The 22,493-nt window shown below is 44.0% G+C and overlaps 1 protein-coding gene across 9 annotated transcripts in view; it reads left to right on the plus strand.

The window, feature by feature from the left end:
• NEK10 (NIMA related kinase 10) overlaps window positions 1-22,493 on the plus strand; it is a 201,672-nt gene that overhangs the window by 66,258 nt on the left and 112,921 nt on the right. For 8 of the 9 annotated variants that reach the window (XM_075922001.1, XM_075922000.1, XM_075922002.1 and 5 more), the window contains 7 exons: window positions 3,459-3,523; window positions 5,806-5,908; window positions 6,019-6,147; window positions 6,631-6,768; window positions 8,988-9,033; window positions 9,608-9,729; window positions 9,917-10,019. In XM_075922001.1, the coding sequence (XP_075778116.1) occupies window positions 3,459-3,523; window positions 5,806-5,908; window positions 6,019-6,147; window positions 6,631-6,768; window positions 8,988-9,033; window positions 9,608-9,729; window positions 9,917-10,019 (706 nt within the window). The remainder of the gene's footprint in view (window positions 1-3,458; window positions 3,524-5,805; window positions 5,909-6,018; window positions 6,148-6,630; window positions 6,769-8,987; window positions 9,034-9,607; window positions 9,730-9,916; window positions 10,020-22,493) is intronic. The other variant, XM_075922006.1, reaches the window with a different exon arrangement.

Here is a 22,493-nt window from a genome sequence, read left to right on the forward strand (position 1 = left end):
GATTAGACCCATATTAGAATATTTAGTCAAGAATGTCATCTTACAGTCTGAATATTATTTAGACTTATTTATATTATTGTTTCCATTGTTTTGGTAACTCATTTTCTTTTGACTTACACATTGTAGCCATTTTTGTTTCAATAGCTAGTTTTGCAGTGCATTGGATACATAGATACAGTTAAACAGAACTCGAGGGCTGCGTCTAGACTGTCATGATTTTGCAGAAATACTCTTAATGGAAAAGTTTTTCCGTTAAAAGTATTTCTGCAAAAGAGCGTCTAGATTGACAAGGATGCTTTTTTGCCTCATACTAAGGGTATGTCTACACTACAAAGTTAATTCGAACTAACGGACGTTAGTTCGAATTAACTTTGATAGGCGCTACACTAGCGCTCCGTTAGTTCGAACTTAATTCGAACTAACGGAGCGCTTAGTTTGAACTAGGTAAACCTCATTCCACGAGGACTAAGCCTAGTTCAAACTTACTAGTTCGAATTAAGGGCTGTGTAGACCCTTAATTCGAACTAGAGGGAGGCTGGCACTTCCCAGGTTCCCCCTGGTGGCCTCTCTGGGCACAACCAGGAAAACTCCTCTCCTCTCCCCCAGCCCCGGGTCCTTAAAGGGGTAGACTCTGGCCAGACGGCACTTGAGACAGCTAGCCCTGCCAGCAGTCTCTGCCCCGACCCAGTGGCCTGACCATGAGCCAGGCAGCCAGTGGCAGCGAGCCGTCTCCTGCCCAGTCCCCCAGCACCCAGGGGCCAGCCAGGGGCCGTAGACGGCGCGCGGCCCCCTGGACTAGTGCGGAGGCCCCCAACCTCCATGATCTCCGCACTAGGAGGAGGAACGCGGCCGTCTATGGCCGCATAGCGACTGCCATGGTCCGAAAGGGACACAGGCGCTCCCGGGAGCAGGTGCGTGCGCATTAAAGTGAAGCAGCTGCGGCAGGGGTATGCCAGGGCTACCAGGGGCGGCGCCGCTGCAGGGGCTGACACCTGCCCCTACTTCCCCGCCCTCGACAGACTCTTGGGGGGCGGGGCAGTCCGTGCCAGCCCGGGGGACAGCGAGCCGGGACCGGAGAGCCCTGACCCGAGCACACCGGAGGGGCCACCGCAGGATGTCCCAGCGTCCAGGGAGACCGTACCGGGTAAGTAGTTCGAATTAAGTAGTTCGGGGGGGGAGGCGGGAGGGACACCAGAGACCACGCGCGTGGGCCATGCTTTCCACGGATCACACAGACACCTGTGCACGTGCTCGCACGTGCCATGCCGCCCTTGGGCAGGTGGCTCCAGCTGCGTGACACCCAGGGGCCATGGCCCAATAGGCACATGCTTGTGCGAAGAGATCTGACATGCTCCCAACCCCGGGGCGGGACCCAGCAGGATGCTTTCCCTTCGCATGTCCCCTCTACACAGAGGCAGGGGACATCTCCCCCTCCCTCCCGCCGCCCCGGCCACACTATACATGGCACAGGGACATGGGTGTGGTCTTGGGGCAGCTCCCAGTCCCGGGGAGAGCCAGACATCCTAACCATGGCCTCTGTACAAGCACTGCGGCTCTGATGGTGCAGGACATGGTCACCCTCACGTTGCGGGGTGGGGGAGAGGGCTGGGCATCATCCTCTGTGTCCCCAGGGAGAACTGACCACTTCTCTTCTTTCTCTACAGCTGCACCAGCTGCTCATGCAGGGCGCACCACCCCGCCCGGGACATGCTCCCGCACCCGTGGCCTGCTCCGGACCTCCAGCACGGAGCAGGAGTACTGGGACCAGCACCTGGGGTCCTTGCGAGCCGTGCACCGCACACTGGAGGCCTGGATGCGGGCAGACCTCCAGCTCCGCCACGAGCTGCTGGCTGAGGTCCAAGGGCTGAGCACAAACCTGCAGGTCCTGCTGCAGAGCATGGTGCCCCGTGCCGGTCCTGCGCCTGCTGCCCCCCCAACTGCTGTCCCTCCTCCCACTCCTGCCCCCCCTCCCACCTCTTCCTCCTCAACCCCCACACCAGATTCCTCAATGTCCACACCCCCCACCTCAACCTCCGCACCCTCCACTTCATCCCCCCGGGGACGCCGAGGCCCCCTCCCTCGCCGTGCTGGGAGGCGGTTGGCCCGGCGAGATCCCCACCCCTGATCCTTGAGTTTCCCCACCCCCTCCTTTCCCTTGCTTCCCCCTTCCAGCTCCCTCCTCCCAGTTTTCCCCCTCTCTCTTCCCCTCTCCCACCTCCTTTTCCCAGTTTCCCCCAGTTTTGTTAAATAAAGAGTTTCTATTTTTGAACACACGTGTCCTTTATTTTGTACATCAGGAAGGGTGGCTAGGGAAGGGTAAGTGGAAGGTGGTGAGGGTGGAATGGGGTACGACCCCCCCCGATGGGGAGGACTGGGCTGGCTCTGCAGGCTCCTCGGGGTGGAAGCTCTCCTGCAGCCCCCCAATTGCCTCCTCTCCCCGGATGGCAGCCTGCAGCAAGTGCAGCTGGTCTGATGGCCGAGTGCTGTGATGTGCCCAGTGTGGGTACTCCGGGCACTCCAAGCCAGGACTGCTTTGCAAGCGGGGCACCCCTGAGAACTGTCTGTCCGGGGCGGGGGTCGGGTCCCTTTAAGCACAGCCCTCGGCTAGCCTGAGACAGCAGCTCCATGCTCTAAGTCCTCCTCTGATGCCCTGCCGGCACTGCTTCCAGCCATCCTTAAGCCCTGTTCAGGGTCCACTTAACGTGGACATGCTAGTTCGAATTAGCAAAACGCTAATTCGAACTAGTTTTTTAGTCTGGATCTGTTAGTTCGAATTAGCTTAGTTTGAATTAACTAATTCGAACTAAGTTAGTTTGAATTAACGTTGTAGTGTAGACATACCCTAAGAGACTTTAATTTAATCCATCATGGCCATCATGATTCGTTTTATGTATGTTTTCTCTAATAGTGATTATATAGAAACAGAGGTAGGTGGAGATTTTTTTTTGTAAATAGGATCAAGTGAATACATGTGGCTAATTTTCATATTCTTGTAGATTTAGGGTTTTTTGTTGCTTTGTTTTTGTCTCCTGTTGACATTCTAGGGCTCTGTACTTCGGTTTCCAGTAAAAAGGGCCGTATTTGTTCCTTGTTTTTAGTATAACTCTATTGGCTTCCAAGGGTTCCTCTGGAGTCATAGAGTAGAATGTGGCTCAAAGACTTCAGCAGTGCAGACATAAAATTATTCAGGGTCTAATGTATCTATGCAACTTCATAGGTTTTTTTTCCAAGAGGGCCTGCCCACATTTGAAATACAACATACACTGAAGCAGATGGCTTGTGACTAAAGTGTAGAGCTGTTTATTTTTGGTTGCTTGAGGATGATTACCATTCTAGTAGCCTGACCTAATTAATTAAAAATGATGGTTAAAAATATGCGTAAGGTCCTTGCAGTTTTATAAGCAGCTTTTAAATCTGTACATAATTTGTGATTAATTTAAGCATTTCTCTCACCCTAGTGTTATGCTTTCAGAGCCTTGAGATTTCTCTTCAGTATGGAAAGAAATAGACATCTCTTCAAAAGGTATTTTAATAAATAAATTGCTATATGGGGTGGCATTTGTAGAGTTTACAAACCATAATTCAGGTAAATTGTCAGTTAATGCCAGGCTTAGTTTTCAAATGTAGTAATTGATTTTCAGAGACTGAGGGTACAGCTAGACTACAAGGCTGTGTCTACACTGGCACCCTTTTCCGTAAAAGGGATGCTAACGAGACACTTCGGAATTACAAATGCCGCGGGGGATTTAAATATCCCCCGCGGATTTGCATGAACATGGCTGCCGCTTTTTTCCGGCTCGGGGTTTTGCCGGAGAAAAGCGCCAGGCTAGACGGGATCTTGCGGAAAATAAGCCCTTTTCCGCAAGATCCCTTATTCCTATTATTCAAGTAGGAATAAGGGATCTTGCGGAAAAGGGCTTATTTTCCGCAAGATCCCGTCTAGCCTGGCGCTTTTCTCCGGCAAAACCCCGAGCCGGAAAAAAGCGGCAGCCATGTTCATGTAAATGCCGCGGGGGATATTTAAATCCCCCGCGGCATTTGCAATTCCAAAGTGTCTCATTAGCATCCCTTTTACGGAAAAGGGTGCCAGTGTAGACACAGCCCAAGAGTTTTTCTGGGATACCAGAGGTATCTTCATCTGCATCCAGGGCCGCATTTGCTCTTCCATTTTTTTTGCAGAAGAGCAAATGCGCTCTTTCGGAGGCTCTGTATTCCTCCTTCTATAAGGATAAGGGGGCTTCCAAAAGAGGGGGGTTTTCTGGCATTTGGCCCAGTCTAGATGGGCCAAATGTCAAGAGAGCCTCTCCCGACAAAAGGATCAGAAAAAGCTACGCAAAATGAGGAGCGTATTTTGTGTAGCTTTTTCTGAAAAATAAATGTAGTCTAGACATACCCCGAGAGAAAAACAAAATCTCAAAGCTCATATCCTCCACTCTTCTCTATAGCTGAAAATAACTGTGCGTGCAGTTGAACCATTGTAATAATACTGCTGTATGAGGCAGGATTTAAAGAGTTAGTGCAGGGGCCCATACCATAGTAACTCTAGAGGACCCAGCTCATTAGAAGCTGCTCTTGCATTTCTATGTAGCAAATTTTGGAGAAAGCTGGAGGTAGAGTGATGTTAGGACTGCTGCATATGCCACTGTATAGGTCCATCAGCCCTTTCACAGAAGATGAGCATAGCTGTGTGAGAAGCAACACGGAACCTCCAAACTATAGTGCCAGATACGAAGTAGTCTGGGAGGAATGGATTCTTTCCCTTTCTTTCCCTTTTGAGAATTGATCCTGCATCAAGCCTGTTTACTTTGACTGGGTGTTGGTTGTTGGCCCTAAATGAAGACAAATGTCTGCCACCAATAACCATCTCTATTTGAAAGATGTTACTAGAGTTCCACCAGAAAGTTAGACTATGAAGTTCCTGGGTACTCAAATGCCTAACTGTAGCATAAGAATAACAAACTGCAAATAGGCTGTGACTTGGTAGTTCTTACCTATCCATCACTTGTTATCGAAAGAGTTAAATGGTAGAATTACAAACAAACACAGACTGATCATCTTACTTTTATCTTAATAAAGCTGACTTGGCCAGTTTTCCTTTTCCTGGAAAAGTTCTAGCCTAAAAAAATGTGCAATAGTACTAGGAGATGAACTGTGATTGAGCCATTTCCTGATTTGTCATTTTGTAACTTTACTCTTCCTGATTTCCATTCCTGTCATTCCTCACCCTTCTTATAGGTCTTGTAGAAAAAGAAGAAAACAATACATCAACCAAACATTTAACTAACAAGGCTTTGCCAATTTTTCATTCTTTTAATTGGATTTGTTTTAATCCTTTCCCTATGCTTTATCTGTTTGTGTCTTTTTTATTGTAAATTATAGAATAAGGATTACAGCCCCAATCCTGAATATAGACAGGTATTAGTCACGTAAATTAAAGCTTTACTGGAAGTTGCCGAGATCAGGCAAATCTAAACTAAATATATGCATACCCAACAGCAGAATTACATAGATATACCGTTGCATCCACATGGATCTGAATTTACTTCAGTGGAGCTCCACTTTTGTATAGCGTAGGATCTATATTTTATACAGTATCCAGCAAAATGATGTCCCAGTCTCAGCAGGGACCTTTGGAAATTTTCTGTAGTCTCACATAGTGGCTATTTGAGGTGAGGAATATTTGAATGGCTTGGTCAAAAATAATTATTTTTTAGAAAGTTATAAAATAAGGTTTAGCAAAATAAAAGTTTTCACTTTGTAATTATGATCAGTATCTAAATTTATGAAAATGTTTAATATTTTTAGACTCTTCCCAACTGATTTATTTGAGATCTTCATTGATATTGGACATTATGTTCGTAACATCAGTGCTTATGAAGAGCTGGTATCAAAGCTGAATTCATTGCAGGTAAGCACACAGTTTTCAGTTTTTTCATGAGGTTAAAATAACTGTTCTTTTCAGTTTGATGAATATACAAATAATCAAAATTGCATTTTTTTTGAAAATTTTATAATTAGGAGGATGAACTGAAGCAAATTGCTGAAAGTATTGAAAGCATTAATCAGAATAAAGCACCTTCAAAATACATAGGCAATTATGCAATTTTAGATCATCTTGGCAGTGGAGCTTTTGGAAGTGTTTATAAGGTAAACTTAGTTTTTGATATTAACTAACAATTTTCTGTTGACATTTCTGTATTTTTCCCACCATTTTTTAGGTTTATTGTGAATCTGTTTGACACCGTTTGTACCTGTAAAAGTAGCAATATGTTTCTCAGAACAACAGTGCTCTTACTATTCTTTTTCTTTGTGTTACTTTTCACAGATAGCAGTTCTGTTTGCTGGAAAGTGTGACAAATCTGTGTAATCCGTAGAGATTCGCACAGTTGTTTCTCAAAGCCCCACACAGAGCATCTATGAAGTTTTTTAAAACATCTAAGCAAACCCTGCAGGACACTGCTAACTAAATTATTGGTCTCTATAACTTTTTAGCTGATCTCACGATAACTACAGAAAGAGTAATGATTTTAGAATTTATGAGAGAGATTAAGACTCATTTATCATCACAATTAATGTCCTTTCTGACCCTATCCTTTTTTGTTAATTTTTACATATTTTCATCCCCTGTAGGTTAGAAAACATAATGGCCAAAATCTACTAGCAATGAAAGAAGTCAATTTACATAATCCAGCATTTGGAAAGGATAAAAAAGACAGAGACAGCAGTGTAAAGAACATTGTTTCCGAATTAACAATCATTAAAGAACAGGTAAATGTCATAAACCTTTCACTGGGGACAATTTATAAAAATTTCTCACCATCACTAACATGAGCTCAGCTGTTGGGAGTCCTAGTGTACATAGCAGGGGTCAGCAACCTTTGTAAAGTGGTGTGCTGCTGCCCTGGGCCATGCCACTGTCCCAGGAATGGGGGGGTTATGGGCAGGCGCCCTGCGTGGTCTGCTGCCCTGGGCTCCTCTCCAGTGTTTCCTGTGGGGAGAGAAGGAGCAGCATGCATACACTTCCCTGAAAGCTGGATGCAATGCAGTGATTCGGGGCCTTCCCCTCTCCCTGCAGGAAGCTGGTACTGGCTCCAATCTTGCAAGGGGCACAATGTTGGATCGCCAGCATGGGCTAGGGTCAGGGTGGCACGGGGATGGGTGGGCGACCCTGGGGTGTCCAACTCATGGGTGTCCCATGGGCGCCAAGGGGCCAACGTGACTTTGGAGAGGGGGGATCCCATCCATTTTCCATTACCTCAGCTGCCACCACCACCTAGCCCCAGAGCTGCAGCCCAGGCAGCACTCACCCTCTAGTTCTCAAACTTTTTGGTCCATGGACCACCTGGCTGAATGCAAACCTTTCTGTGGGTCACCAGTTGCTAATGGAAACTTATCATTAATTACATAATTACTCCTGAGCCATTTTGCTAGTGCTGCAGCTAAGGCGAATAGTTTAATTTAAATTAAACAGAGTAAGCATTTTAACTTTCTCATGTGAGTTTATCACACTTCATTTTAAATACAGTAAAACATGAATTTATGTCCAACACTAACATTTAAATGTTTTCTTTATTCATGGCAAGGGTGAGGAACCTTTTTTGGGTCAGAGGCCACTGACTCACAGAAAAATCAGTTGGGGACCACAGAAGTGAGCAGCAAAAAAACTCCTCCAAAACCCCCCAACCCTCACTGATGTTGCCACCAACTAACACACACCACTCCTCTGGTGCTCCTCTGGCCCCCATGAGGCGAGGGGAAGTGACAGGGAGGACTGAGGTTCAGGTCTTCCCATAGCCAAGATTTACTTTTCTGTGGTTCCGGAGTTAGTGGATTTTGTGGACCTCCTTAGGGTCTGGAGTGGGGACAAAAATGAACAGTTCAGTGTGCGGGACAGGGCTGCCAGTGATTGGATAGGGATGGGGTGCAAGATCTAGGAGGAAGATGGGGTGCAGGAGAGAGTGAGGGTGCGAGGTCTGGGGGAGAGGTAGGGTGTCTGGCTATGGGGGGGAAGGAGCAAGATCAAGAGAAAGTGCAGTGTGTGGCCAGAAGGGAGGATACAGGAGCAAGGGAAGGTGTAGGAGCAATCTGGAGGTGTGGGGTCTTGGCAGGGGTTAGGGAGTGAGTGAGAGGGGTTGGGATGCAGAGGTATGGGCATGAGGAGGGACGATTACCTGGCTTCGTGCCCCTTTGCAGTGGGGAAAGTCTCCAGACAGCGTGTCACTATGCTGCTGTTCTCTCCTGGCCAGCGAGTAGCTCCTGGGTTCCCCACTCACATGACTGTCCAGTTCATTTACCTTGCCAGAGATGTTGGCTCCCGGCATCCCACCACTGCAGGACTCTCTCAGGGACGCTTCACAGGCTACGAGATAGCCAGGGACTGTGCAGCATTGACACTAGGGCTGGTTTTACAGGGGCTCTCACCTGGTGCAGCTAGACATGGGGCGGGACAGGAATCCCCTGCTCAGTGCTGAGATGCAGCTGCCTCTGGGGTGAAGCTGTGTAGAAAGGGGGCTTTGTGAGAGCTTAATGGCTTTGCAGCTGGTTTTTTTCCTCTGCTCTTCTTGTCTGTTCTCCCACTTCCTGGTTTGCTGGGGGAGGAGAGTAATCTAGCACCTTTTTTTTTCTTCAATATCCCTTTCTCCACCCAGGCCTGGAATTGGGAGAAAAGGTAACAGTAGCTTGGCCTACACCTTATGAATTTCTAGACTGTGAGATTAGGGAGTCCTTATGCCATCTGAGTAAATGGGAAGAGGAAATTCTGTCTGCTGTTCCCCACATGCCCATGTAAGGCAAGGGCACATTTATCAGATAGAATCAGACACAGCCCTCTTAAATCTAGAAGCTTTTTTGAGTACAAATTTCTGAAAGTTTTATAATATTTGTCTTGAATGTATTGCTATGCCCCTCAATTTATAGATTGATGTTATCAAAATTATGCCTTCAATCTGACATTAATCCCAACTGTCTAATTTTTTTTCTTATTATAGCTTTATCATCCCAATGTTGTACGGTATTACAGAACCTTCCTAGAAAGTAAGTAAAAAGTTAGCTACTAAAAATCATGTTATTTGTCATGAAAAATAGTTGCATGGTAAGAGTACTTAGTAGATCCAGGAAAGAGTCTATTTAGCTTCATTAATAGGAGCTAATTTTCTCTTAAGAAAAGCACTACTAGTCAGACAGGTCTAGATTTAAATGCTGGTTTAAAAATTGGCTACAGCAGAACATAAATAACAATAGCAATTATTTACATGGATTTAGACTGCAGTAGCATGCTCAATGTGATAGGTCCTGTCGAATATATACAACACCCTGCTCTAAAGAATTTGCAGTCTGAAGGACAAAATTCAGATGCTGAGGGTTGGAAAGAGAAATCATAATATAAGGTGGTGATTGATACATGAATTATTCATTCCATTTTCCCCTTTTTACATGCATGAACTATAGGTGACTGTCCTCCCTTTTGGCTGTTATTAGCTATCTAATTATAGCAAAGTAATGAAATAATCTATATGTACATTTTGACCAAGATCATGTTTTCTGTGGAAATGCTGAATATATGAATGTAATATTCATTTGGATTGCCATTTCCTTTTGTTGTGTGCAGATGACAGGCTGTACATAGTAATGGAGCTTATAGAAGGGGCACCGCTGGGAGAACACTTTCACTCTTTAAAGGAAAAGCAACAACAGTTTACAGAAGATAGAATATGGAATATATTTATACAAGTGAGGACCTGCATTTTAATTTGTGATCTTTCTTTATGAAATTTGTTGATCCATTTGTGTATGTTGGACTGGTAAATTTATAAAATAGTATTTACAGTGCCAAAGTGCTGTCATAACATATTAACATAGTTTTATGTGATTTTATTTGTGATAGAGTTAAGATTCTTTGTGTCTTTTTATTTTGAAGCTGTGTCTTGCTCTTCGCTATTTGCACAAGGAGAAGAGGATTGTCCATAGAGACCTCACTCCAAACAATATCATGCTGGGGGATAAAGACAAAGTAACAATTAGTAAGTGGAAATTCTGTGGCCATAGTGGGGTTTGGCGCAGTGTATCTTGTTCACCAAACTTCAAGAGTGGTAAATTCTAGTGAATGAATTTAGAATCACACAGTTGTATAAAATAATTGTTAATGTAAACTCACTGAGCACAACTATCAGGTTTTACCAATCAGAACTATGCTATATGCACCCAACATTGCACAGAATACAATGATATCTTTTAAAAAATTATATTTTGATCTATGATGATATTAAAGAGAATATTCCTGTTAAAAGTCAAGTGGAATAATAAGATAGACATTTTAGGTACCACATCTAATGAGGTGCCAGTAAAGGTACAAGTTGAAATGGCTATCTTTCCTATTCTGTGGGTTTCATTTCATTGTAAGTTAGCAACAAGTGTGCCTCAGATTAAATTCTCTCCCCTCCACCTGTTGTTGGGACACACAAGGGAAGGCCTCCCATTGCAGGTCTGTGTGGTAGATAGGCTTTCTAGCATGACATACACTCACACTTGCAGCCTTTGTTTTTAGATTTGAGGAGGATCCTAAAATCCTCTGTACCCAGGGGTGGGCTGTGGCAGCTGGCGCCCCAGGCGGAATGCATAATCGGTGCTCCTGCCTGCAGAGCCCTCAATGGCGTGATGTCATCAGTGGGCTCCCCGTTGAAGGCGGCGCCGTAGGCGACAGCCGAGTCGGCCTATACTCACGGGCCGCCCTGTCTGTACCACATGCTGCAGTGCCGCCTTTGAAGTGCTGCTGCAGCCTGTTTAAAAGTACTAGCTTCACAGTACACAACATGAAGCAAGAAACTGACAAAAATGCAGGAGGTACACATAAGGGATCAGTTGCCAAAAAAGATGTGATCGATGAGGAAAGGGCTAAATACCTTCTCTGCTCAGTACACGACTGCCACTTAGTCCAGAAACACTTGTGTCCCTTTAGACTGGGATATTCTAACCTCTCCATGATTATCTTACATAAATGTTTTAGGCTCTTCATACACTAAGAGCTCCCTTTTCTCCTATCAGTACTCAGTTACAGTGTTAGGAGTGCTGTTCATGCTTGAATAATGCTCATTTGTCTAGTCCTGTAATGCTGTATATGGTTGGCATACATCTCTCCAGTCTCCCCAAAGTGGCAGAAGGGAACCCAGTCACAGGTAGGATTTTCTGATTGGATTTGAAAGCAGCAGTGCTTTATTGCAGTATCTTCTGTGACTGAACTGAAATGCAATGTGGAACGTTCCACTATCTTACTAGGCACTTTATAGTCCTCTATTTTAAAAAATAGAAGTTCATAATAGCAAAGACTGCTATATTATTTTTATTGCTTAAGATGCAAAATCAAATCTAGAATCTGACTAACACAATAGCTATGGTAAGCCTGGCTACAAAAATCAACTTTCCTTGTTTGAAACACACACATGCATGTGTGAGCACCCCATTGTAACGTAGTAGATAAAAACATAGAAATATTAGAATGCTCTAATTTTGTAGCAAGTGTCAGTTATGTCAAATAGTATGCAGAGGAGAGTTCCTTGATTGGTATTAAATCTAATGTACTAAAAAGTATTGATTCCTAATAATTGTGTCATTTAAAATGAAGATAATTTAGATGTGCTTTATCTATGAATTATGAAAATACACAGTCAGAATATTTTCTAACAAAAATATTGACATGTAGCCATACTGTATAAAAGCATATTACCACTGAGAGGCAGTATTGCCTTGAATTTACTGCTTTATCTTTCCGTCTACCTACTTGTTTATATAGAAAAATGCAAAGCAATTTTAAAACATATGCCCAGAATTGTACCCGAGGAACATTAGAATTCTGACAGGAAAATTGGAGTTACTGAAACTCTGTCCTTAACCCTCTCTGTTGTTATTGGTTATTGCATATTTGAACTTGACTATTCGCTTCCCCCCCACCTTGCTGCCTCTATCAGAGAGAGGCAGCAAGGTGTGGGGAAGCAGGAGCTGGTGCTGGGATGGAATGGTCTCTTGTATATTTCAAAAGCAGGAGTGCTGCAGGGAATAAGGGGTGAGCAGGGACTCAAGCAGTCCCCACTTGCCCCATGTTCTCTGCAGTGCCACCCACCCCCGCTGCCTCTAGCAGCAAGGCAAGAATAGGAGCAGGTGCTGGGGGAGCTGGCTTTAGCCGGAGTCCTGGCTCACGCTCATCACTGTGCCTCTGCATTCTAAATGTAGTAAATTACTATATTTAAAATGCAGAGCCATAGCCCAGGTGGCTCTGGAGTTGGCATGAGCCAGGACTCCTCAGTCCCAGCTCAAGTCGGTTCCTCTGGAGCTACCCCTGCTGCAGCTCTGCAGAGGCACTTGCTGACTAATCATACAGTCGATAGGAATTGTATCGACTATATGAATAGCCAAATAATCACATTTTAACATCATTATTTGAACCCCATGTTATTTTATCTAGTGTATAAAAAATAGTATATTGCATTACCTATATGAAGTGGGGAAGTGGACATGGTGGCCTTTTCTCCATTATTTTAGAATATCATTGATATAGCCATCTCATAGTCTTAATGGGAATAGAGTTCCATTTATTTCCTCCTAGCAATAGATAAAACATTATCCGTAAATTGACATAGCATCTCATTGTAACTCACATAATCCATACATACCAAGGATTGCATTGTTTATAGTTTTGATAATTATATTCCATAGCACAATAGGTATTTGTGGAGAAAGTGTATTTATCTGACTAAGAATAATGTTTTCATATAAAGGTAACTTCATAGAGCTTGGTGTAATTGAAAATGCACACATAAGCCCTGGAAAGTCATAAATCCTGGTTCTTCAGCAGGTTTCAGATATTTAGATTTTATAAATATGAACATAAATAAAAAGGTTTTGCTCCATTAATTCAATTAAAACTCAACCACAGCTCAGTGGTAACAAGCTGTAGGGTAACATCAGAAGAATAGCACCATTTTCTTTTGTTTTTTAACCTCTCAACCTGTAGAGGTAAGTGAAAATTATCCTTGTCTAAAGCTGGAGTAACTCTCTCATGGGGCTTTCAGGGAGGTAATGATTGGATTAAGGGTATATTTTCTAGGAAAGGGGTGAGCAAATATCAGCTCATGGACTGGATCCAGTTCTCCTGGTGCACTGCTGCCACTATATTTATCTATGCATCTGCAGATATGTGCAATTGCAGTCCTTGTTGGACATGGATCACCGTTCTTGGCCTCTGGGAGCTACAGGAAGTGGCACGTACTGGGACACCACTTCCCAAATATAGTAGTGGTGGCATACCAGGGGCTAATGTTGGCAAACCATTGCTGTTTTATTGCCCACCCTGTTCTAGTGGTTAGGATTGTTTTCCCCTTAAAAATACCATATAAACTCATTCAGTAGTCTGTTCATTTACAAGCCAACCCTCAAGATGAATAGGTAAAAAAAAATGGCGAAACGCTATGACCCTTTCATAAACCATATTTCAGTGGTTGGCAAACTTTGGTTCCCAGCTCGTCAGGTTAAGCTGCTGGCACGTTAAGATGTTTTGTTTACCTGGAGTGTCTGTAGGCACGGAGCCCTGAAGCTCCCAGAGTCTGCAATTAGCCATTCCTGGCCATCAGGAATGGCAGGAAGTGGTGGCCAGCACATCCCTCAGCCTGCACTGCTTCCCGCAGCTCTCATTGGCCAGGAATGGCAAATCACAGACACTGGGAGCTGAGGGATACTGCAGGTAAACAAACATCCCGGTACCCCAGCGGCTTACCTTGACAGGCTGGAAGTCAAAGTTTGCTGACCCCTGTTGAAGGTCACTGATGATGGAATGTCAGTTCTGGATTTGCTTCTTTAAAAAAAAATGTGCTAACATTTTATTTTTATTTAAATTGTATTTGCATGAAATTTGACCCATCTATTTCACACAGAACTGTCATGGCCTCTGTCTTCGTCATACAATGAGCAATAGTACTATGGCACTCGTGTCAGTTTGCTACTGTGTAATTTGATCTCTTCATGCATGTTGACTACTGGACCTTCTAAATCTCTAGCCAATCTGAAAATATAATGTGCAGAATCAATGAAATCTATAATAAAATTCAAATAGCTTGTTATCACCACAGACATGCCAATCTACAGGGCTGCTTTGAAATAAACAAAGAGTGATTATAATTTGATAGTGGTAAAGCAAGTGACAGTCCTCAATAAGGTCCTACAAAATCTATAACTGAATTATTTTCTAAGATTTTCACACTAGTATTTAAAATGAACAACTGCGAAATCAAAAGAAAATGGTCTGCTTATGATGCAGCGTTCAAACGTAGAGTTGTTTAATATGCAGAAGCAAACAATAATTGCTCTGCTGCTCATGAAATCTGTACCAACTAGAAGCAGGTAAGAAAACGGCAAAAGAATAAAACAAAACTAAAAGACATGCCAAGAAGCAAGAAAAAATATCCAAGAAGGGGTGCTTCATTTCCTCAATGATTGGGTAATTTTCTGTGGACAAAATGGGTATCTCGTCAATAGAATTGGAATTAGATTGTCTGTTCTGCAAACATTGAAAGACAACAAATACAAGTCAGCAGTGTTTGTCACATCAGCGAGTTGGTGTACTCACTTCATGAACTGTCATTGTCTCTGTCTTCGTCAGCAAACAAAGACAGCACAAAAGCTGTCGAGACCTAGAAGAAAAAAATCAAATCTTTCCAAAGGTTTATTATAAAACATTGAAAGGAATATGCATCTGAGCTGTGACAAATAGGAAATATGGATAAAACACCATGACATTTGATCTTCGAAGCAATAGAATGGTCACTGATATTGGTGAAAAAAGAGTTTTAATTAAAACTTCTGACCATGAAAAAAATCATTTTACAATTGTTTTATCATGTTTGGTCAATGGACCAAAGCTCACTCCTCTTGTTATTTTTAAAAGAAAAACCTTGCTTAAAAACATGAAATTTCCTGCAGGTGTCATCATATGCGCACATGAAAAAGGATGGATGGATTGATTAAAGTGGCACTTTGGAGTGGCTGGAAAAAGTATGGAGTGAGAGATCAGGAGCACTTCTCAATAAACCCTTGATGCTTATTTGGTACATGTTCAGGGCACACAAGACAGATGAGGTGAAACATGTGGTGAAAAAAAAGGAAAACAACTGTGGCTGTAATACGTGGAGGCTTAACGTCTGTTCTACAACCGCTTTATGTCAGTCTGAACAAACCCTTTAGCAGAGGGTAGCCATGTGGGTCAGTAACTGAAAAAATTTAAGAAACAAGTAATGATCCTGCAGCACCTTATAGACTAATAAAAAATGCAGATGGTATCATGAGCTTTCATGGGCACAACCTACTTCTTCAGATGAATGGAGCAAGGGGTCCAGAATGGGTTGTGCTAATGAATGCTCATTTTTCATTAATCTTTAAGGTGCTGCAGGACCATTAATTGTTTTTTAAAGACAGGCCACACAAAATGTGATCTGACTAGATGTGCTCAGGCATGGTGAATTTGACAAAAGGCAAGAATCTTAAGAAGCCTGAAATCAATCTGGTTGCCCAGTGGGTCCAAGACATACGGGAGTCCATTCCCTTGCAAATGATAGAAAAATAATTTTGGAAATGCTGTATCAGCAATCCGCTTGATGGATCAGGAGGTGATGCCTTATTTGCTGATGACACAACCGAGGCTGATAACAAGGAATCTGAGTCTGAGGACCACATTGGTGACATTATTGATGACAATGCAGGATTAGCTATGACTGAAGCTGAGTTTAATGTTTGGTGAATTTGAGACTGATTCGGACTTTGAAGGATTTTAAGACTTTTTAAATAAGTGCATTAGAATGAGACTTTAAAACATAGACTGTAATTTTGAAGATATGTGAATACATATTTGTTCAGTTATTATAACAGGGTTTTTGTTAAATTACACTAAAGTAAATCTAGTAAAACTTTTGTGTGTTTCTTGTGACTCCAAATTTTAAAATACAGCAGGATCGGCAAACTTCAGTTTCCCAGCTCATCAGGATAAATGACTGATTTTGCTGGCACATTTTGTGTCCCTCGTCCAGCACCCTTGGAACCTGACCAAATTCTGAACAAGGGGATGTCTTTCCCAACATGGCCCATGCTGCCCTTCTGCCCCGGCTAAGGCACCAGTTCGGCCCTGCTGCTGCCTGCTCGGCCATGGCTCCCGAGGCTGGAGCTCCATCACAGCCTTCAGGATTGGAGCTCTGCCTCTACTGCCGCCGCCCACGAGCTGTGGACAGCTGCAGCTAGGGAAAGTCTTGTGTAGTGCAATTCCAGTGGACCTGTGCTGTCAGTGAGTCAGAGGTAGCCAGCTGAGAGCCAGAGCTAGGGTAAACACAAAACTTCTCTATGATGACACTGGCTGTGGGTGGGAGCATCTCTGAGGGTGAGGGGAGTCCTGCAGAGATGATCTTTAGTCCTCCTCTTTCCCCCCTCCTCATTGGTTTTACTGCAGTAGAGGATACCTGCAGTACTAATAGGCACAATTTTTCAACCTATATATCCACAGCTACTTATTATTTTTATGTCAGTGATGATTAGATCATATCATTATCTAACTCTTTGCCTATAGTTTTCTGTAGTTAATGGAAATAAAAATAATCCTATACCCAGTGAACTTCTGAATTTTAAATAGTCCCATAGTGTTTTCTGCTTCTCCCTCCAACACCTTCTTGCACTTTATCCCATGCTTTCCCTTAGATGTGGGAAAACAGTCCACCTCCTTCAAAAACTGCAAAAGCACCATCATATTGTCTTACAAATCACTCTCCATAGCTCAGGGAAGACAACCAGCTAGCCTCTTCCTAGTTCTCTAACCTGCAGCCCTTTTCATTCTGTAGTACTGCCTGGCTTTGATTCAGGAAGATCAGAAATTAGTCCTCCTTCTGGTTTTTAGCTATCTGTCCTCTTCAGCCTTCCTCCACTGGGAGCTCAGAAACGTGAGCCACCAAGCTCTCCAGTGGCTCCTAGCCCTCATTCATTTTCAACCTCTCAGCATTGGCATTGACTCAGAAAGGTCAGTAAGCTTCTTGATAATTCCTCCCTCTTTCCAGGGAGCGCTTGCAGTGAGATTTCCCCAGAGACCTTCAGTTTTCAGACTGACTCTCACCAGAACTTCCTGATCCTTTATAGCCCTTAGGTGCTGCCCACAGTCTTAATTGGCCAGTGGGAACACTTTCTCTGGCACAGGGGCACTTGATTTGTTTCTTTTATTCTTCTGTGACAGACCCACTCCAAAATCCTTCAGATTTGCTGTCTTAAAGAGATCTGGTTCTGTGAGGATTGCTGCAAGGTCCTTTCTACCATTGAGCCTATCTGCACTGCATCTGGGAATGACCCTTCCAGCTCTGGTCTTCAGCTTGTGCTAGAGGTGCATGTGCTAACAGTCTAAAAATAGCTGTGTGGCAAGCCCTACCCTTCCACCCCAAAGTGTTGGAGCCTGAGCTGTAGTGTCTACACAGCTATTACAGCTGTGGCAATCCCCACTACCAAAAGTCTCTGGAACCAGCTTGGGTGGTTCACTCCCAGATGCGATGTAGACATGCCGTAAGGGCTGAATTTTCTGCTTCTGCAATACTCCTGTTTCCTGCCAGTTGGGCTTATATAAGAGACCTTTCTGTAATTTGAACCCAAGTTTCTTGTATAGCAGCAGAGTTAATCTTTAAACCAGTCTTCCAATTCCCATTTTAATGTATAATTCACAACATGACAGGTAGCTGGGAACTATGGGCTATAATGGTGAGGTCAAACAAGGAGAATGAAGCTTAAATGTTCTGTGTGGTTACTAGACATGTAAAGTGAAACTTCGGTGCTATAATTTAAAATACTTGATTGTTGGTGTACTTTTATTAAGAAGTACCTGTGTCCTGGCTCCATATCCTGAACAATTGCTTATCCAATGAGATAGGGTCATGTAACTAATGCTAGCATATTGCGTGTTGGTCAGTAGTTTTGGGTGCCAGTTAGAAAGGCAACAATAATGCTAAATACTTTCAAGATACATGATTTCACAATCATCCCTCTAGCTAAGGCTCACTACATTTGATATAAGGGTAACTTTGGTGCCCTCAACCCCAATGTTCGGCGCCAATGATACACCCATGTTGGGCAAGTTCACACTGTCCACGCTTGCAGGGTTGGTACCACTGCTCTTGAGCAATGAGGAGAACAAACCTTTGGTTGGCACCTACACCCAAAAGCACTCCTCTCCGAAGCACCCACAGCAGTAACTACAACCACCGCTACAATGGCGACGGCCTCAATGGCTGCTCCCTTCTATGCCACTACCAGCCAACTGGCCCTACTGGGACCCCTGGGCACCATACCAAGCCCAGCAGCCAGAACAGATGCAGCCTCAGCCATCCACACCATCAAGGGCCACCTTCTTGCCCTCCCTGGACAGGTCAGCTTATCAGGAGGAAGATGAGCCAGCCTTGAATGATGAGGACTCTTCTGTGTCGTCTGACCTTCCAACACATTGTCCTCCCTGGATGATACTCTGATGCCCCCCGCCCTCCCACAGTGGGAGACAACTTTCAATTATTCCAGGAGCTATACAAGAGGGTAGCTGATGTCCTAGAGGTCTCCCTTGTGAGCATCCCCAAAACTCAACATAAACTAACTTGTATATTACATGCCTCCCTGGCCGCCCATTTGGCCATACCAATGGACTTAACCTTGCCAGGGTCCATAAGCTGTATCTGGCAGATACCAGAAACAGTCCCACCAGACTGCAGAAGATCTGACCATAAATATTATGTTGTACTACAGGGTACCTATTTTCTGTTTTCCCACCCTTTTCCTAATTCTTTAATTGTAGATGCAGTTAACCAGATGAGGAAAGAGTGCAGCCAGAACCACACCCTATGACAAGGAGCAGAAGCATCTATATCTCATGGGTAGAAAAGCGTACTCCTCTGCATCTTTACAGCTCTACATATCTAACTACCCCGCAACACTCGCGAAATATACTCAGCATATTTTAGAGCAGCTAGCATACTTTATTGACAGTCTTCCTGATGACAAATATGACCAGCTTAGGGCCAACATAAATGTGGGCACCCTGATTTCTCACACAATGTTGCAGGCTGTGTTATATGCCTCCAACACCTCATCCCATTCCATTGCAATGGCTGTCGTGATGAGGTCATCGTGGTTTCACCTTTCTGGTTTTCCCTGTGAGGTACAGGCCATGGTTGAAGACCTTCCTTTCCAGGGTTTCAAACTGTTCTCACACACCACCGACGCATTGCTCCACTCCCTCAAGAACTCATTGGCTACATTAAAGATGGTTGGTATCCACGTTCTTGCACCAAAATGCAAACAGGGTAAATCTTTTATACAGCCCTAAAAGCCTTCTCCTTTTACTCAAGCTCAGAGGCATTTTGACAATAGGAGACAATGTCAAGCTCAGTGGAGGCAGACCCTTGACCAGCCCTCTACCTCCCAGCCCTCAACTTCGAGACACACGTTTTGAAGGTCAGGCTGAGAATCTGCTAACACCTCTTCACTTAAGGCAATCTCAGCCCCATCAGTTATTTTGCCAGCATCTAGCACCTTTCTTCCATCATTGGTCTTCTTCTGTCACAACAGACAAGTGAGTACTCAGCTTTATAAAGAGCAGATATTGTATCCCCTTCCCTTCTCCCACCCACCTTCCCCATCCGTCTTCAGGGACTCATCTCACCAAAACATTCTACTCCAAGAGATCGAACATTTGTTCCACCTGGGTGTTATAGAACCCGAACCTCACTGCTACAGAGGCAAAGGGTTTTATTCCCATTACTTCCTCATAAGAAAGACATCGGGGGTTGGAGGCCAATTTTCAATCTCAGGAGGCTCAACCACCATATATGACCCCAGCATTTCAAGATGGTAACCCTATCCACTGTAATCTCTGCTTTAAACAGAGGGGACTGGTTATTGACTCTCGACCTCCAGAATTATTATTTTCATGTATCCATTCATCCAGCACACGAGAAATACCTAAGATTCGCAGTGGGTGACACCCATTTCTGATACATGGTGTTGCCATTTGGACTCTCCACAGCTCTAAGGGTCTTCTCAAAGGAGCTCACAGTGGTCGCTGCTCATCTCCACAGACAAGAGGTGCCCATATTCTCCTACCTTTATGACTACCAGTAGGAGCAAGCACAAGTCAATAAGCCCACAATGCAGTCTCTTTAACAATGACACTGTTCCAGACCCTTGGGCTACAGATAAAGTTATCCAAGTGCAAGCTACAACTCCTTCAGAGAAAGGAATTTATAGGGGCTCATCTCAATTGCCTGTGAGCTGTAGTTTCCCTCCCACAACAGAGATTCCAGTCTATAAAGGACCTTATTACACTGGTTCAAACCACCCCATAAGTTCCAGCAAGGGCCTGTCCTCAACTACTAAGATACATGGTGGTGGCCACATCAGTGGTGCTCCATGCCAGAGTACATGTGAGACCAGTGCAGCAGTGGTTAAGGACCATGTACAGACCACATTATAGTAGTATCAACAAACTAGTCTTGATTCCAAATAGAATCAAGTGGTCACTAGAGTGGTGGGAAGACCCCCAAAACTATATGCATTGAGATATCTTTCCACAAACATCCACTGACCATGTCTATCACGATGGATGTTTCTCTCTTTGGCTGGAGGATTCATTCAGGCTTTCTCAGAACTCAGGAATGTTGGTCTCCTCAGGACTGCACCCTACACATAAACATACTAGAACTCCAGGTGGTATTCTACTCATGTCAATATTTCCTTCATCTCATACGCAGCAGCACAGTATAGTTTTTTATGGACAATCAAGCAACAATGTACTACATCAACAGATAGGGTGGAGCCAGGTCCCACTGCCACTGCAGGGAGTCTGTCCATCTGTGGTCATGGTGCATTTCACATTTGCATACAAACCTCGTACCTCCCGGGCAAGGACAATCTAATGGCAGACAACCTCAGAAGGAATTTCAATCATGAATGGGAAATAGACTCCAAGATTCTTCAACAGGTCTTAGTCAGTGGGGGTTTCCAACAGTGGACTTGTTTGCAACCAGTACAAATGTTCACATTATTGTTCCTGTGCAGGCATTGGGTTACACTCCCTGGGGGACAATACCTGGGTGTTTACAATACCCTGGAATGCATCTCTCCTCTATGCATTTCCTCCAATTCCACTCCTCCGTTTACCTGCTACAGATATCCAGGCAGACACCATGGCATCTCCCGCTGCTTTCTCCATCTTCTGACACAGAAGGGTGATTAGGTTCGTCACCCACGCCTCTGAATTCTCCACCTCCGAACATGGTTTTTCAGTGGTTCACTTCAATAGAAACATCATTCTCTGATAAGATCATGCAAATTCTATTGAGCAGCCACAGACTAATAACCAGAAAATCTTACTTGCATAAGTGGCGCAGATTCTTACCTTGGTCTGAACAGAAATGTGGGAACCCATCGTTGATGCCATTTTCAGACATTTTGCAAAACCTTCTAGAACTGAAAATTCGGGACTTTCGTTTAGTTCATTAAAAGTTCACCTTGTAGCTATAACTGCTTTTCATCAGCCCATTGACAACAAATCTGTCTTCATCCATCTAACAGCCAAGCACTTTCTTAAGAGCTTGCAGAATACTTTCCCACCCGTCAAACCTCCTGTCCCAGCCTGGAACTAGAATCATAGAACACTAGAACTGGAAAGGACCATGAGAGGTCATCGAGTCCAGTCTCCTGCCCTCATGGCAGGACCCAGTACCATCTAAACTGTCCCTGATAGATGTCTATCTAACCTGCTTTAAATATCTCCAGAAATGGAGATTCCACAGTCTCCCTAGGCAACTTATTCTAGTGTTTAACCACCCTGACAGCTAGGAAGTTTTTCTGAATGGCCAACCTAAACCTCCCTTGCTGCAGTTTAAGCCCATTGCTTCTTGTCCTATCCTCAGAGGATAAGGAAAACAATTTTTTTCCCTCCTTCTTGTTGCACCCTTTTAGATACCCGAAAACCGCTATCATGTCCCCTCTCAGTCTTCTCCTTTCCAAACTAAACAAGCCTAATTCTTTCAGTCTTCCTTCATAGGTCATATTCTCTAGACCTTTAATCATTCTTATTGCTCTTCTCTAGACCTCCTCCAATTTTTCCACATCTTTCTTGAATGTGGTGCCCAGAACTGGACTCAATACTCCAGTTGAGGCCTAATCAGTACAGAGTAAAGCAGAAGAATAACTTCTCATTTCTTGCTCACAACACTCCTGTTAGTGCATCCCAGAATCATGTTTGCTTTTTTTGCAACAGCATCACACTGTTGACTCATATTTAGCTTGTAGTCCACTATGATCCCGAGATACCTTTCTTCAGTACTCTTTCCTAGACAGTTGCTTCCCATTCTGTGTGAAGTACTTTGCATTTGCCCTTATTAAACGTCATGCTATTGACCTCACACTATTTCTCCAGTTTGTCCAGATCATTTTGAATTATG

This window comes from Pelodiscus sinensis, chromosome 2 (genome assembly GCF_049634645.1).
Source record: "Pelodiscus sinensis isolate JC-2024 chromosome 2, ASM4963464v1, whole genome shotgun sequence".
Taxonomy (NCBI): domain Eukaryota; kingdom Metazoa; phylum Chordata; order Testudines; family Trionychidae; genus Pelodiscus; species Pelodiscus sinensis.